General features: G+C 50.0%; 2 protein-coding genes across 2 annotated transcripts; one reads left to right on the top strand and one right to left on the bottom strand.

Annotated features, from left to right (window-relative positions):
• Positions 1-4,576: 4,576 nt before the first annotated feature.
• On the bottom strand, positions 4,577-13,642 carry KCTD2 (potassium channel tetramerization domain containing 2). Its single transcript, XM_058817536.1, has 6 exons — positions 13,385-13,642; positions 11,982-12,090; positions 11,368-11,459; positions 10,590-10,685; positions 8,727-8,852; positions 4,577-7,998 (listed from the first exon to the last, which is right to left on the bottom strand). The coding sequence occupies exons 1-6, from the start codon at positions 13,640-13,642 to the stop codon at positions 7,969-7,971; spliced, it is 711 nt and encodes a 236-aa protein (XP_058673519.1). The 3' UTR covers positions 4,577-7,968.
• Positions 13,643-13,750: 108 nt separating this feature from the next.
• ATP5PD (ATP synthase peripheral stalk subunit d) lies at positions 13,751-16,312 on the top strand. Its single transcript, XM_058817376.1, has 6 exons — positions 13,751-13,806; positions 14,235-14,364; positions 14,904-15,000; positions 15,491-15,562; positions 15,858-15,920; positions 16,038-16,312. Exons 2-6 carry the CDS (start codon positions 14,243-14,245, stop codon positions 16,167-16,169), a joined length of 486 nt encoding a protein of 161 aa, XP_058673359.1. The 5' UTR covers positions 13,751-13,806; positions 14,235-14,242; the 3' UTR covers positions 16,170-16,312.
• Positions 16,313-17,296: the final 984 nt, after the last annotated feature.

Below are 17,296 nucleotides of genomic sequence, written 5' to 3'. Positions count from 1 at the left end.
GCATTTATGTCCAGATCCTTGCATGGATCACTTTTTGCTCAGTTTCACCACTGCTTTCTGCTCTCCTGGGTTAACTTGGGGTCTGCTTGTCTGCTTTGTGCTCGTTAATCACTGATAATGTGGCTGTAAAACCAGGTGAGAAATCCCCCTTTTGGGACTAGGTTTAATGGCCATTAGCCAGTGCTGGGATAAAATGGCTTAGCCTGGAGATGGGAAATGAGAGCTGAGGAGGCAGCTGGCACCAGAGCATGCACTGACAGCTCCCGTTGGCCTGCAGGAATTCAGCAAGCTGTGGCTTGTCCCTGCTCTTTATCCCTGTGGTGGATCTCTGCCTGGTGGGTGACTGCAGATGGTTTGTGTGCATGCTGGCCCTTGCCCTCCTGACTGCCACCATCCCCTCTGGTCCCCAGCTGTCCCAGAGCCTGTGCTTTGTGTGCAGTGTGGTGCCAAGAAGGACAACATTCCCTGAGGCAATGGGGATCTGGAGATGAGTCTGTGGAAGAAATTGCATAAATTCATGGTGAAGGTGGTTTTGGGAGCAGCTGTGGTTCGTGCTGTGTGACACCCTAACCTGCCACACTGCCCTGGGAGTGGACAGAGAGAGGGACCATGGAGGACCTGAACAGATGGAGGTCCTTGCTAGGAACCTGGCTGAGGTTACTGAGGATATCTGGAAGCTGTGGGTGCTTTTCTTCCAGCAGTTGGGAAGGTGAGGGCAGGGTGTGTTCCTAGGAAAATGAGGCTTCTCAAGAAATGAAGTTACCTTGTCATTAGCTGCAAGAAAACTCCCGCAGGTGAGGATGTGGCAGAGGGAGAAATGGGATGTGATGCTGCTGTGGGTAGCCTAGCCCTGCTGTAGGGCATCTCTTTCATAGATTGATATTTTGATCCTGAGCAGTGGCTGAAAGTTCCCTCTAACAAGCTCTTAATTATGATTTAAATTGGCTTTTATTAATAAGGAATAAGGGACTCATTGGGAGTAAGATCAAAAGGAATGTTTCCTTGTGTCTGACTGCTGGATCTGTGGAGCAGCTGGAGGAGGTTGTGTGGGGTTGAAGGTGTTCAGCCAGAAATTTTGGAGCATGGTTTTTAGGAAGCCAGCTGGTTTTGGGCTCCAGCTATTCAGCTTTGGCTCTTTAGCTCTGGGCAGATGCCATCCCAGCCAGGCCCTGCCCAGCTCTCCTGTCCAAGGAATATGTCCTGCTCTGAGGAAAATATGGGTGATGCTTACAGGTCATAACAGGGTAGAGGAGAAGATACAGCAACTTAGTGCTGACACTGAGGCTCATACCCAGAGGGATTACAATGTTTAGTTTTGTGATTTCTGGAAAAGGAAAGGCAGGAACTCTTTATCCCAGTGGGAAGTACAGGTTCCTGTGTGCCTTAGGGTCATATTTTCAGAGGGGTGTGGAAACAGGAAAATGTGGCCTTGAGCCTTTGTTTCATGGACAAATCCCCATTGATTTGGCAAATATGTCCCTCCTCTTCTTACTTTTCACATGTTTCTTTGTATTAAAGTTTTAGATAAAAACACACTGGAACATTAGGTTAAGGGTGACAATTTATTAGATGTTTTCTATCTGTTTAGTGTTGAATCTGCCTGCTTTTCTAGGACATCTTGAACTCAGTGCTCAGGTTAAAGGCCTGTCTCCTTGCTTGGTTGCCCAAATGGTTTTCCTCATTTTTAGATGCTGTCATTTGAATTCATCAAGATCACTGATGCATGTTTTCCTGGCTGTGGTAAAGGACCTGCTGCCTAGATGGCCCTGAGCTCAAGGATATTCTTGGTGACACAGAGACCAGTGGAGTTCTCAGCCCACTGATAAAACCTGAGGACTCTGTGCACTTCACACGGGGAAACACCTAGGAGGGATGGAGGCCTCTAACAGGGAATATTACCAGAAGGTCAAAAAAGCTTATCTTTTGAGATAAGCCTTTGCTCATCTGTTACACCACAATCTGAAGGTAATTACTAGGGCATTGCAATTCTTTCTTCACTGTGGTTTGGAGTAACCAATGTGTTTCTCCAGCCTGGAAAGCAAGAGGGTATGAGGCAGTTATTTAACCATGTGAAAGTTGGGTTAAACCGTCAATAACTGCCTCAGAGCCAGGTCTAGGTAGAAGGACATGGCCAAGGTCCTTGTTTCCCAAACAAGTTCGAAAGCTGAGTTGAAAATATCTGCAGGCTTCCCGTCTGCAGACAGATCTGGCTTGATTACTTTGTTCCGGGTGAGGGTGGGCGGGTCAGTGAGGAATTGACCTTCGTCTGTGTGAGAGCCTGAGGCAGAGCATGTGAAGGGGTTGTGCAAGATGCAAGCATGGCTGTGGCAGGACCTCTGCATCGCTGTGTTTCACCCTCCCACGTGTGCAGAGGGCAAATGCAGCCTCAGTTTCCACTGCATTTTGCTGGAGCCCCAGGCCAAGCAGTTGGATGCTGATGGGTGCCTGACACTGCTAAAACCATTTTCTATCTTTAATGTCAATTACTATTTCCTCTTTGTCCACAGACAAGAACAGGCAGGCCAGAAAAACCAATTAATTAATTAATTAATTGTGTTCCAGGCAAAACTGTCAGGGGCAAGGTGAGCTGCCAGCTGGGGTGACTAATGTGAGTGTTGTGGGGAGGTGAGCACCAGCTCCAGGGAGCCTGGTGGGCCCTGGACACAGCCTGGAGGACAAGAGGGGCCCTGAGCCTCTCTTTCCAGAGGAGGATGTAAAATTTCTCTTTTTAAGTGCTTTCCAATGCAGAAAAGTCTGATGAGGGGATTTTCAAGTCCCTCTGCCACAGCTTCGTGCATGCACTACCTACTGACTTTACTCTGGCTGTCAGAAAATGTGATGTTTCATCACTCATCTTTCCCCCAGGCACCTGGCAAAGCCACCTGGAGAATTTTTTCCCCCTGGTTGTCTCTGGGGGTAGGAGGGACCAAATCCTGCTATGGGCAGGTACAAAATCCCTTGGGTGTTTTTGTGGTGCCATTCACCTCCTGCCTTGGTGGTGGCACAGCCCCGTGGACAGAGCCCCTCACTCACAGGAGCTGCTTGTGCCTGGGGATGTGCCCTCACTGGGTATCCCACCTCTTCCTGGGGCAACAGCGCTGGGAGGCAGCCTGGGGTGCTCTGATCAACCCAGACAAGAGTCAGGGCCCATAACCCTCTGCTGAGGTCACTTCTGCTGCAAACCATCCCCCTTTCCCTTCTGCTGCTGCAGCAGCTCCAGAGCAGCCTGGGTTTGGCAACGGGGAGAGCTGAGCTTTGGGCTCCTGGCAGCAGCAGGACCAGCACATTAAGAGCTGACCCACGGGGTTGATTTTCACTTTGGGTAAGTTAACACATGCTGCCAATCCTGCACAACCTCTCATCACTTGTTAATGCTGAGGCATCACCTGTTTCCTGCAGCAAGTAAAAAAACTCATTTTTAAAGGAGTTAATGGGTTCCAATGCCTTGGATGGGAAAGTGAGGGACGGTGCAAAGACCTGGCAGCCCCAGCTCCTGGTTCCTGTAGGAACACAGAGCAATGTTTGTGTCTCCTGCGTGGTGCCATGGCATTGTGTTAGAGGAGCCACCTGCCTGGCACACCTGGAGCTGGTTAAAGGTCCTGCAAAGCTTTTTCCACCTTATGTGGCCTTATCAGACAGCCCTAAGGTGGGGTAGCAGGGAGGTTATGGCATTCTGTAAATGCTGGCTGTAACCTGAATTTCTGCTGACAAGCCCTCCCTGATGAACAGATATGTGTGTGGTGTCAGCAGTGCCAGCACTGCAGTTTCCACCTCTGCCCAAGACTCTGCTAGCACTTCAAAAGTGGATTTGCTTTGGGCAAATTCACTGGCAGTGCAGTGAATTGGGATAAATGGGTCTAGAGGTTTGAAAATACTATCTTAAATCAACTCATGCTGGGTGGTGACTTGGCTTAGCCATGGTTTCTGGTGAGCTCCCTGTGTGGGGAGAGTCTCATCCTCTTCCACTGTGCTGGTGTTAAACCCTGGTTTGGGGATGTGTCAGCCCTTCCCTGCTCTGTGGCTTTGAGGGTCTTGTGGCAGTGAGGATGGAGACTGGCAGCCTTCAGAGTACCCACAGGAGGCAACAGCCACTTGCAATCAAGAGTAGGATTAACTCAAGACTTCTCATTCTTCACTTGTGTCCTTGCTCTTCCTTTTCATTGTGTTGGGCCTGAACTGCCAATGTCATCCAACTTCTGGCAGCACCAAAGCTGAAAGAGTCAGACCCTTCCTCCTGTGGTCCAGTGTTGAGTAGGGGTTTAGCAAATGACAACTGCCAAGAAAAAAAAATCCTCTTCCCGTTTTAGCTACTCACATTTAGTGGTTGTATTCATGTTCTGCTTGCTTGTGGTTATCAGTGGAAATGGTTAGGATAAATTATTTTATAGACTAAAACATCAGAAACAAGCTTCAGTTGTACCTTTATCCCTGAAAGCAGCCTAGGAGGACTCCAGATTCTCCTTTTGGCAAATGATTGTTAGAAGTGAAGCCAGAAGCAAGTGCCCAATCTGCACATTTCATCCCCCATAATGCAGTGTCTGTGTGCTGCAGGCAAAGCAGCAGGCTGCAGACTGCCTTTCAAACTTTTCAAACCCATTTCAGAATCTTTATTGGGAAAAACAAATTCACAGCATCTCAACTGTTATTCAAACACATTTAATAAACAAAGAGAAACAGTAGCAAAGGGCACTGACATGTGACAAACTGTACAAAACCTCCGGGTAGGAGCCCAGGCCCGGCTACCCCGGCCCTGCCCCGCAGCCAACCAGGCCCCCTTCGCCTCAGCCCACTCAGTCACCCCTGAGAAAAATCAGTTTTTAAAAATGTGCAGAAACAAAGACACTTCAAGAGGATATTTCCAGTCTTGCCATAATGGAACAATTTAGGCCACTGGGAAAGTTTAAAAAAAAAAATCTAAAGTGTCATACACTCCATTCCCAGGATCAATGCTTTAAAGTGAACCTTCCCAAGAGGCATAAGCACTCTTGGACAGCCAGTAGATCTACCCCTGCTCTCCTACTCTACTCACCACAACATGCTACACTTTTTTAGAGTGAATGGGACAAATTTCATCTTAATTCAGCACTAATTTTGATATAGTTGTGACTGAGTGAAAGGCAATGGAAGGAAAAGCCCTGTTTGAGCACAGAAGGGATGCAACTGGTGCATAATGCTGAGACCTGCCCTGTCTCAGGGTAAAGGTGACTTAGCAGAGTCAGGGAAGGAGAAATCCTTCACTTGGAATGTACCTGCTCTGGATGGACTTCATGCCTGGTCCTAAACATCACCCAAAAACTTGAGCATCCAGTACCAATGATTGATTTTGTACCATAAATTTGTTCTGCTGAAATTCAACAGACCCTGCAATGGAACTCAAAGAGTCCATGGTCCCCTGGCACCTTCTCACTGCCAAAAGTAGCATGAAAGGGAAAACCAAGATGCAACTTGGCTCTTTCTTGTGCTCATCAGTTAAGCAGCTGTGCCATTCACCTGCTAATGGTCACTTTTAGGCTCTCTGTGGCTCACAGGGGACAGCCATGGCATCACTGCATCAGGCAACCCTCCCTGGGCTTCAGCACGTGTGACACAAAGCAGCCAGGGAAGGGTTTGTTATTCTTGTCTGCTGGAGCTGTACAGGACACAAAGTCTCCCTCTGCAGCCAGGGTTGCTTTGAGCTCCATGGTTTAACAAGGTGCTCAGGTGGCATCAATGTGGCAAACACAGCCTGACCAGTTCCTCTTGCCTTTAGTTTGGTATTTCTTGACCAGTTCCCAAAAACTCCCTCCTCTGAGGAAGGCAATAAGACAAATGAGTGTCAAAGGGCTTTTCAGGCTGCTAACTTGCATACATGTGCTTGATTTCTTAGCTATGAGCACAGACAGTGGCTGAGGCTACAGCATAGGGACAGAGGAGGGAGATCTGTACACATCACAGTGTTGTTCAGGCCCAGCCAAGGTGTGTAGTCGGATCACACCAACACCAGCTCACCATGTTATAAACAGGGCAGATGGAGGGAAGCAGAGCTGGGTTCTTCAGTGTGATGGAAAGCCAGCTGTGATTCAACAGCCTGTCACTGACACAATGTGAATTCAAAGACATTTGGCACAGCCTGTTGTTACCAGGACTAATCTAGCACAGACAATTAAGCAGTCTGTCTTGAGAATGAGGCAAGGGCTCCACTGCAGGAGGTACACTGGCAAAGCAGGATGGAGGACAGGCAGGAGGACATGCAGAAGGACTGCAGAGAGGCAGAGCACAGCGGTGCCACTCAGTGTCTCTGCTGCACATCTTGGGCACTGAACTGGTTGTTGGACTGTTGGTAGGACCCTCTCAGCAACAAGTGGTTAAGATGGAAAACCTGCCTAATTCTGAGCCAAAACTTTCAGGAGAACATGGGTAGCTGAAGCCCTCCAAAAAGGAGCCCAACCCCTCAGTCCAGGTGAAGAATTTTCTGGTAGCTTATTGAGAAACATCTGCTCTGAGCTTGTCAATGTCTGAATTCCAGCATCTCCTAAGCTTTGCTGTAATGTCAGTTTGGGACTGAAAATGACCCAAGTGCCAGAACACTCAGGCTACAAAGAACAAAGCCAGGATGAAAGGGGAAAAACATGCAGCAAATTCCTATGAAATTCCATTTACCAGACTAGGAGGGACATGCCCTTGGTTAGGGGTGGCACAGAGTAACAGAGGGGAACCAGTGACTGCAGTTTGGCTAAGATAAGAATTCAAGAGAGGCACAAACAAACATTTTGCACATCTATCCAAGGCATTCCAAAAAAAAAAAAAAAAAAAAAGGAAAGAAAAGTCACAAAAGTTGACACATCACTTTGGACAAGAAACATTACAATAGTTTGGCAACTTTTCACCAAACCCCCCCCACCCCAGCTCTGTGACGTCCCTCTGTAATTTGAGGTGATCTCTTAAAGGTGGGGACATGAGGGGGCTGCAGGTCACTGTGTGTAAATCAGGGATCTCCTCTGCAAAGGATCTCGTGGGGTCAGACAAACCTGCCTGCTTGCTACAGTAGAAAAGAAATTCTGCCTCAAGCCCTCCCTGGTGAGAGGGAAGGAGACAGAGCCCACACTGCTGGAGACAAACAAGGCAAAGCTGAACTTGGCAGCAGCAAGTCCCTAAACCTTATGACTTTGCACCAGGCTAAGATATGGCCATGACAGGGTACTGGGGAGGGAAGATGTCACCACTCTTCCTCTGTGGAGAAGTGTAAAGGATGGGATTATCACTCTATCACTATTTTGGGTGAACACAGGTCTCTTTGTTTATGCATACAAAGTGATGGGCTTTGGAAAATACCAGGAGCCCATGTGGAATAGTGTTACCAGTGAGACCTGTGTCAGATGGATACACAACTCCCCTCCCCTCAGATCTAAACTCAGCTCTTAGGAATTGAACAAGGAACAGATACAAAGCAAGGATAGAAAAGTTTGTGTGGGATTTTTAGGAGTGGTTGTTTTGTTCCTCCTTTTAAAGCCCTGTTCTTCAGATCTGGGGGAGAAGGGGGAGCACTGCAAGGTCCCTGCACTTTTCTGGAGCAGACCTGGGTGCAAGCAATGGCACAGCTCAAATATGGAGCTTCCCACCCACAGCAGCCTGTGGAAGGTGGGATTGATTACAAGGGCCTGAGGACCTGAGCAACCTTCACAAAGGCTCCGACTGGGAATCCGGCCCAGCCATTGTCGGAAAAATTCAATACAGCGCTGGCCAAGGAAATCAAACAAATACTTGTGGAAAGGACTGTCCAACTGGAAGAGTCTTTTCCTTTCTCGGTTTCCAGGGTAAGAGAAAAGCCTTTGGTTATGACCAGAATTATTTGCCATTGGCAGAACAGGCTTGGCTTTGCTTTGCATTAGCTTGGTTATTGTACAAGGGCTGGGTTGCTCTGTGGAGAGATGCTCTGCCCAGCTGGACTGCCCTGTGACATCTGGGAGTTTAATGGAGTGGACACTTGAATTACATCCGGGATCCTCGCTCCTGAAGAATCTGAAACAGAAGAGACCTTCTGTGAAAACCTCAGACAAGTTTAAGTGCACAAGTTCCTGTTCAGAGTCCTTGGGTTTTGCAGAGAAAGGAAGCATGGACTAATGTGAGAGCAGCTTGCAGGCTTTTATGCCACCAAAACAAATGATAGGCTGGTTAAGGGTAAGTGAGCCCCTTCTCTAGAAATCCTGCTTAGCTGCTTGCCAGGAGGTAAAGATGTTGCCTTCTGTTTTAATTCTGGGGAAAAAAAAAAAAACAACCAACAAAAAAAGTGGATTCATGGAATGGTTTGGAAGGGACCTAGGGACCTTAAAGCTTATCTTGTTCTCTGCCATGGGCAAGGACACCTTCCACTAGACCAGGCTGCTCAGAGCCCCATCCAACCTGGCCTTGAACACTTCCAGGGATGGGGAGGGTTGAAAGAGAAGAAAAATCTTGTTTCTCCCTGCAACATCCTTCAACCACAAAACCTAACCTCAAAGGTCCTTGCTACTCTGTTCTCCCTCTTCAAGTTATTCTTTCCTTCATTTGATCTTATTTCGTATTTTGATCTTAATTTGAAGTTCACAAAGAGCCTTAGCTCTTGTCCTACAGTAAATCATGAAATCTTCCAAGAGGGGATGGAGAAGGCAATGGAAAGCTGATCCACAGAACGACTGGTGCAGCTTGGTGCAGGAAAGGTTTTTCTTTCTAGGGGAATTCAAACTGATACATCTGAGCAGGTGCCTTACCTTGGCCTTCTCACTTGGCTCCTTGACAATGCCATTGGTAGAATTGTTGAGCTCCCTGGACACAACACAGAGGAATTCTGCCTGGTCTTCATTTCCATAGTTATAGGAAGATCCAATGCTGATCAGCTGTGCAACAGGAGACAGCCAAGGTAACAATCAGTGAGCCTTGATTTTATTCCTGCAGTTGCTGTGAGAGAGGACTGTCCCAGATCTGTTCTGGATGAAGTGTCCCCTGCAGCCTCCTGTGTGTGTGTGTGTGTGTGTAAGGCAGGGACACATCCGAGCTCCACAGCCCTCTAGTGGCACCTGGAGCCCCGGGAAGGAATTCCAGCTTGAAACTAATGCTGAACACAGCAGAACATTGCCCAGCTTCTGGGGGTGGGAAAGGGAAAACAGATTGTGCAATACATAATATCCAGTTCACTCAGACGTGGGCAGGCATTGCAAATTGCCTGGTCCTTGCTGAACTCAGCTCTCAACTGCCTTGTGACTGATGTGGAAATGGGAATTCTTTACCCCAGGCAGATGTTGGATTAGCTGGGGACATGTGGCAAACAGACACTGTCCTTTATGTGGATGCTGCCAAAATGGAGTCTGGTATCTGTGTAAACAGGATTATATTCTATTACTGTTGTGTTGAGGGGGTCTGGACTCAATCCAAGAAATGCCATCTGTCTCATTCATCATTATTACATTAAAAGGACATCCTGGAGTACAGAGCTAATTTGTCATTTACAACTCAGTTCTGCTTTCCAGAAAATAAATCCAAGTCATCTGAAGAAAGCATTGTGACTCTTACCAACTGTGTGTGTCCAGGAAACTTTAATGTGCAGCATGCACCTTAACTTCCATGTCCAAACAGATTTTGGAAGAGCCAGCTCCATATTTATAGATTATAGATTTAAAAAGGAAGATTAGGAGAGATCTAAGGGTGCAGGTTCCCATGAAAGGCACTGCCTGTAGCCTCAAGGTTTTGGGGGTATAGATATGGACGTGTGAAAGGCAGATTCTGTAAACTGTTGGACAGCAAAACCTGGGTGTTGGAGAACTGCATTTTCATGGAGCAATGAGTGGTTCTTGGTCACAAGATTTCACTATTTCCTTCCAGGGGCAGGTTTTTGGCTGCCTCTCCACTCTGAGATAGTTTTCAGGCATTAAAGAACAGATCCAAAGGAACAACTGATGGGAAGTGCTGTTCCTAATTCTCTGCCTCACTTCATGTCAGCACACTTCCCACAGCATCCACCTGTTCTGAAGCTGGACTAAATGGGAAGACACTGCTGTAAATCCACAGACCCTATTCTGTAGTTTCTTAATATAACATAACACACAGGCCAGCTGGCTCCAGTTCTCCCTCCCCAGAAATAAGAGAACTGTGTTTGATTCCAGAAACCAAACGTGGACCCAATGCCCTGTGCATCTGCAGTGACAGCCCTGGAGCCAGCTGCACTGCAAAGACATCTGCAGAGAGTTCTCCTGTCACTCAGAGCCTCTTCAGCAAATGCAGCAGTTGTGGCTTTGAGGTTCCAAGAAAGTTGTGCTCTGTTTTTTCATGGCTCCGGTAATTTTCCTGGATAGAACTGTTATACTGTGGCCTGGTGTATGTGATGAAATGCAGGAGAAGGAAAGAACTGCCCTGGGATTTGACAAGGAGAAAAGAAGCCCTGAGAGAAAATGAAATCTCTCTGGGAGCTTGAGTGACTTCTGCTCTCCCCTGTCAGTAACTGGACACAAGTGGATTGCTGCTCAGGTCAGGCTGCTTATTCAGAAGAGCAGAGCAGTGTGAAAAGCAACTCAACAGGCAACTCTACTTATTCAACATCCACTCTTCAAAAGGATTCTGCCACTCTTTGGTAATGGTACCTGTTCAAATTTCCATCCGTCGGACATGGTGGACACCATCTGTGTGAGCTCTTCCTCTTGGCACTGCAGCACTCTGTACACGTGTTTCACAGGTCCCTGGGGCACAGAGAACAATGCCTGGGTTTAGTAATTGCTTTACTAGTATCATGCTAGAAAATTAGCATGATATAATTACTAGGATCATGCTAAAAAATTAATAAGCTGCTCCTGCTCTCATCTTAGGAAGTCAGAGCCCCCCAGGCTTTCTAAGGGCTCTTCTATCTCACTGATTCCAAAACAGAACCCTGTGCCTGGTACTCTTCTCTTAAAAGCTTTCTAGGTGTCTCAGCTACAGTGAAACCAAAACTTCCTTAGCTTTCAAAGCCATTTGCTGCTTTTTGAAAACATTTCTGAAATTGAATCTACTGGATGTGCTGATATCAGCTGAGCATCAATGGGAAACATGTCACAGAGAGACAAAGGGAAGAAATGGTTTAGAGAAGGAAGAGTTTGAGCTGTTCTTTGCCAAAGCAGTATGTTTTGCTTTATAATCACCCATGCCTGCTCCTGGCCCCTCTCCTGTAAGTGTCCCTTGCCATTCCCTGCAGGGCTGAGATGACTCAGTGGTCTGTGCTTTATAAAGCCACACTGAGGACTCTTTGCTCGCCATGCCCTCAATCCACCTAACAGCATTTATTCCTCTGTTGCTGCTGAACCAAAGAAGTGCTGCTGCAAGGGCTGCAGCCATGCCTCTCCTCCTGAGGCCCAGAACAGCCTCCATGACCCAGGGGTGCATTACTTGAGAGGTTCTGTTCTCGTTGTCCCGTATCCGCTCCTTCACCAGCCGCACCAGGGACGCGATGTTGTAGAACTCAGCCTCTTCCAGCACCCCTGACGAGGAACCAAAGCACAGATTCTGTTACTTTGCACAGGATAGCATGAAGATGATTCTGTCACAAGGATTCAGCCCTGCTGCTGACTCCAAATCTAGCCCAGATGTCAGAATCCCAAATGTGCCACCCACCTCCTGCTCTGAGGCTAGGAGAAAATGCCTGACTAGCTGTCACCTCCTCTTGTGACTTAAGAGGATCTTTAAGAAAGATTATTCCCCTTTCCCTGGGATTATCAAAAATCTCATGGTACAATGTCCATTTCTTCACCCAGCCCCATCAAGGGAAAGCCCTCAGAGCTGCCTGTTTGGGGAGAACCATGGTCTGTGAGGGGCAGATGGGCTGCACCAGACCTTGGGCTCAGCACAGTGCCAGGGCGTGCTGTGAGCTGACTTCATCCCTGCTGATGAGCAATTAACAGTACTAACAGCACTCCTGGGAAACTTGCTCACACAGTTGATGGTGAGGGCTCTGGATGCGCTGTCAAACAGGAATTCCAGCCTCCCCTGTGCTTTTCTCTCACCTTCCTCTGCGAGCTCCTTGTTGATGATGAGCTTGCCGTGCCGGAGGTAGTTCAGTATGGGCCCGAAGTACGTGGGGTCTCTGTCGATGAGATACGCCCCAGTCTCATCCTGACAGCAAAACAGGCACGGCTCAGTGGGGCCAGCAAACAAGAATGTCAATCTAACACAATAAATGCCACAGTTTCTCTTTGAGAACATGGATTCATTTGCCTGTGTAGAGATGTGCTACATTTTTAAACCATTTTTCTTTTTCAGGGTCTGATCTATGGACATTGCAGCCCCAGCAATGCTGGCAGGTGCCTTACATGAAGCACTTGTGCACAGTTTATGGGCCTGGAGAGGAAAGCTGGGATTAGGAGGGTTTTTTCACTACAGTGAGAACCAAAACCTGGCACTTCTGCTCTGGCTAAGCCTGTTCTCCAAACCAGTTTAACTAGGAGGCTGTGGAGGAAGATGGGATCTCCACTTCTAAAACAGCCAAACTTTCTCCACAGCCAAAACTGTTCTCTTTTTTTTCCCCTTTCCACTACTGCAAACACACATTGCAACGCTCCTGCCACGTGTCCAGCAATACAACAACTATTGGCATTAAATAACCAACAACTGACAGCCAAAAGCACCTCTTGAGCAGCTTTGCAGCATTGCCAAGCCCTCTGCAGAACTCTCACATCCCTCTCTTAAGGACTTTAAAGCATTGTTTCTCCTGCCAATCTACTCTAAAGCAATAAGAAACCGTGCAAACCCACTCAGAAATCTCTCCTCTCCTCACTGATGCTGCTGACTGATATTTCAATCATAATCAGGATTTATCCTGAGATTAAACTCTGAATGGAGCAGCAACAGACTCGACTGATTCTGGCTAACCCACTCACAACACATTTACAACACCTTGTGCACCTGATCCCGTGGAAAATCTGCAATTGCAAGAATAATTGCTTGTAAAATCCTTACAACAAACTGCAGTGACTTCAAAACTGTCCAGCCATGCAAGCAAAGCGCACCATCATCTTTTATGAATGAGAGTGAAGGGAAATATATTAAAAGCAGCAAACATGCTCAGGGTGAGAAATTGTAAGATTCCTGTTTCGAGGAGTTTCCTTCCTTCCCTCCCCGCTGTAAGCACCGGGGGAGTGCGGGCGGCTCCGTGAGCGCAGCCCAGGGCGGTGCAGGGATCGGAGCTGCGGCATCCTCTGGGTGCCCCGTTCCTCTCCCTGCCCGTGGGGCACGAGGGACAAGCCGGTGATGTGTCACAGTGACGAGCCCCAAACCGCGGCACACCGGCCCAGGCACAGCCCGGGGCCGTACGGGAGGCTCGGGGCCAGCTCTGGGCACGCCGGTGGCACCGGCGGCGACACGGGGAGGGGCTGTCCCGGGATGGGGCCCGGCCCCGCCGCGGCCTCACCTTGTCGGAGCCGAGCTCGGGCCCGTCCTGGCAGCACAGACGGCACAGGAAGGACTTGGGCTCCCGGCACAGCGTCTGCCGGGTGCTCACGAAGTACGTGCCGCCCACGTTCAGCCGCACCCACTTGGAGGCGGCGGCGGGCGGGGACAGCGCCCCGGCGGCCCCCGCCGCCGCTCCGGCCGCGCGGGGACTGGGCGGCCCCGGCGCCCCCCCGGGGCCCGGGCTGGGCGTGCGGCCCCTCGGCGGCCCCTCGGCCATGGCGGAGCCTCAGCGCCCGCCCGCCGCCATAGCCGCCATCGCCGCTTCCGGCCCGCGCCGCTTCCGGGGATGATGACGTCCGGTCAGTCCGCGTTCTGATTGGGCGGCGGGAGCCGAGGGGGCGGTACTTCCCGCGGCGGGGACGGCGGTGTCGGTCAGTGAAGGTGAGAGCGGGCCCGGGGCGCGGGAGCGGGAAGGGGGAGCCGGGCGGGGGATCTCGAGTCCCGAGGGTGGGGGACTGCACAGGCTGGGGACGTGCTCGGTGTTGGGAGGCCGGTGGGAGCGGACGGGGGCCAGCGTGAGGTCGCGGCGGGGCTCAGGAGCGACCCCTGTGTCCGGATCCCCGTGTCCCGATCCCCGGTGCCCGCCTTCCCTCCGTGCCCCGATCCCCGTGCCCAGATCCCCGGTGCCCGCCTTCCCTCCGTGCCCCGATCCCCGTGCCCGCACCCTTTCCGTGCCCCGATCCCCAGTGTCCCCGTTCCGTGTCCCCGGCCCCGTGTCCCGCCCCATCCCGCCCCTCATGCCGCGTTCCCGGCTCGAGCCGCGCTCCGCGGTCCCCGCCCGCCGTGACCCACCGGTGTGTCCGGGCCAGGCGGAGCCATGGCGGGACGCAGGGCTGCCCTGAAGGCCGTGGACTGGGCGGCGTTCGCCGAGCGGGTGCCGCCGAGCCAGCGAGCCATGTTCAACGCGCTGAAGACCCGCAACGATGCGCTGACGGCCCGGTGAGTGCCCGCTCACAGCCCGCTGCGAGTGCCGCTGTCTGTCTGTCTGTCTGTCTGTCCCTCTGCGGTCCCGCAGGAGTGGCCTCGCAGGTATTAAAGCGGGTCACCTTGAGGCAGCTGGTGGCTTTTTTTGGCAAATCACCTTTAGTTAATCTTCCCCAGAGTAAACCCGTAGCTGCAGCTCTGCGAGCGCACCTTGCTTTGGCATGAGCTTTGTCACTGTTAAATGCTCTACAAATTCATCTTGGTTCTCAAATCCTTTAGCATCCTGTGCCTGATGCAAGTGCTGGCAGCTGCAGGGAGTCCTGCTGGTTGCCTCTGGCTCAGTGTTGTGGAACAGCCTCGTCCTTCCTTAAGGGCTGTGCCCAGAGGGCCTGAGTGAAGCTCAGCTCTGCTTGTCTGTCCTGAGGAGCCTGTTCCAGGGGCACAGGGATTTGCAGAAATGGCTTGTTTCAAACTGGAGAGCAGCTAAACTGAGCAGAGCAGGCTGTGCTGGTGCTCAGGCTGCTGCTCATGTCTGCTGTGCTCCATCCTTTCAGGTTGGCTGCGCTGCCAGAGAAGCCCCCGGCCATCGACTGGGCTTTCTACAAAGCTCATGTTGCCAAGGCTGGAATGGTGGATGAGTTCCAGAAGAAGGTCAGTCTCCTTGCCAGCTGGGTATTGCTCTTTGGAGTTTAATTGGGGCACTGAGAAGAAAACACTGGGATCAGCAGAGGAGCTTGGTTGTGTCAGTATGGAAATTTGCCTCCCAGGACTGGAGGCACCCACTGAGCTCAGATGGGGCTGGGAGCTTTGTGTGGGGCAGTAACTCTGTCATGGGGTCAGTCTGTGGTGTGGGACCTTCCAGCTGCCTTCCAGTGCTGTGGGGAACGGGTGGTGTGTGTGTGTCCTGGGGGTGGTGGGCAGGACAGAGGAGATGTCTGGAAGCTCCTGGGTGAGCAAGTGCTGCTTGGGAGGGACAGGGGACAGCTGCACTGATCACTTTTGGCTCATTAATGTACATGGTTGTGAGCAAATCCTAGGAAGACAGGAGAGAATGCTGCCCTGCTGCTAGGGAAGGTGACCTCGATGTGAAGGATTGTTTCAGTCAAACAAACCTTAAAAATACTTGTCTTGCAATTTACAGTTCAGTGCACTGAAGGTTCCAGAGCCAGTGGATACACAAACTGCCAAGATTGATGCCCAGGAGAAGGAAGCTGTAAGTGAACCACTCCCTGCTGGGGCTGTCCCTGCCTTCTGTGGGGATGGGAAGGGGTGAGAGGGAGGGGATGTTGTGGATGTGCCCCTGCACACACGTGCCTGGCTTTCCGAGTAAGGGGATCCCTGCCCGGGGCAGGCTTTGGCTGGCTGGGGTCTGCTGGAGGTTGCATCAGTTTCCCAGTGTAACAGTGATGGATTTTAATGCCAGCTGAAAGCCTGGGGGTGTGTGCAGGTTCACTCTGGGGCAGTGTGTTTGTCATAACCACTGTGCCCACATTCTCTGCTCTCCCCAGGCCAAGAGCACTGCTGAGTACATCGAGGCTTCCAAGGCGCGCATCGCGCAGTACGAGCAGGAGGTGAGGCTGCCCCTGCTTGGGGAGCATGGTCTGGAGCACACCCCGCTCTCCTGGCTGTGCCTTGCTCCTTCTTGCTGACCTCTGACTTGTGATTATTGTCTGTCCCTGCTTCCACAGCTCCAGAAGCTCCAGAACATGATTCCCTTTGAACAGATGACCTTTGAAGACTTGAGTGAAGCCTTCCCTGAAACCAAACTGAACAAGCAGAAATATCCATACTGGCCCCACAAGCCAATTGCTGATCTGTAAACTGGGAGCAGTTCAGGGAACAGTTTAATGACTGTCAGACTCCATGACCTTATAAATAAAGAGCTTTCTCTGTCTGTGGCTTAGATCTTAGACATAAATTCTGAGTAATACAGACGTGGAACAATACAGTAACTTGCAAACATTCCACTTTTTCTGGATTTTGTGTTTTCTACCCATGAGCTTGTTTTGGTAGCAGGACCAAGCTCCCTGTCCTGCTGATCAAACTGAACCCTGTGAAATGCAAATGAACCTCCAATCCCTCTCTGTTGCCACGAGGGGCAGGGGATGGAGTTCTCCTGCCCTTGCAGGCAGACGCTTGCTCAGAAGTTGAATGTGTGTAGCCCTTTGAGATGCTGGAGTGTGTTTGGCAGTGATTTGTAGGTGTCTGGAGTGTCTCAGGGCTTCTACAGCCACAGGTCTGGGGCTGTTTTCTGGGCTAATTGTGATTGTTTAGGAAAAAGCCACTTCCAAGAGGAGGTAAAGAAGTATTGGTGTGTTGAGATGCACATAAAAAATTATTTTAAAATTTTTTTTAAAACAATCATGGTGCTCCTTTTCTCTTTGCCCTGGATTTCTGAATGGTGCTGATCTCACTGCAACTCACCGAAACAATAGTAAAGACTTGCACTGTTTTATTTAATAATGTGAGGTGGAATTCTTAAACACCTCCCCTCAAGATGGAAGGTGTTTACTCAAGATGGCTGATTGCCTTCTCTCATCTAAGAGAAGACAATCAGCTCCTTTTCTTTTTTGGTCATGTTTGAGGTCAGAATTACAGATAGGTAGAATGAAGGTGTTAATCCCCAGATTTTACAACTATTTTATTCAAATACCTTAGTAGCTCACAGAATACTTCAAGAACACCTGCCGTTCTACTGAACCAGAGTACAAAGCACTACACATGCAGATCTTGGGTCCTGTGGCTTTGGATTTTAATTTAATTTTATTTTATTCAGGCAACTGAACTGCAGCTCTATGAATTGACCAGGAACAAATGACAGCAGGGAGTCAGAAGCAACACAGTAGAGAACAACTGATCTGGCACTGGGCAGAGCTGATCTTCAGCTGCTCCATTTTACAAAAATCACAGCAAAAAAGAACAGGGACAGGAAGAGGTGGCTGAAGAG

The sequence above is a fragment of the Ammospiza caudacuta genome, chromosome 19 (genome assembly GCF_027887145.1).
Source record: "Ammospiza caudacuta isolate bAmmCau1 chromosome 19, bAmmCau1.pri, whole genome shotgun sequence".
NCBI classification, from domain to species: Eukaryota; Metazoa; Chordata; class Aves; order Passeriformes; family Passerellidae; genus Ammospiza; species Ammospiza caudacuta.
The sequence above is the reverse complement of the archived record's forward strand: the minus strand, read 5'-3'. Positions and strand labels throughout refer to the sequence as shown.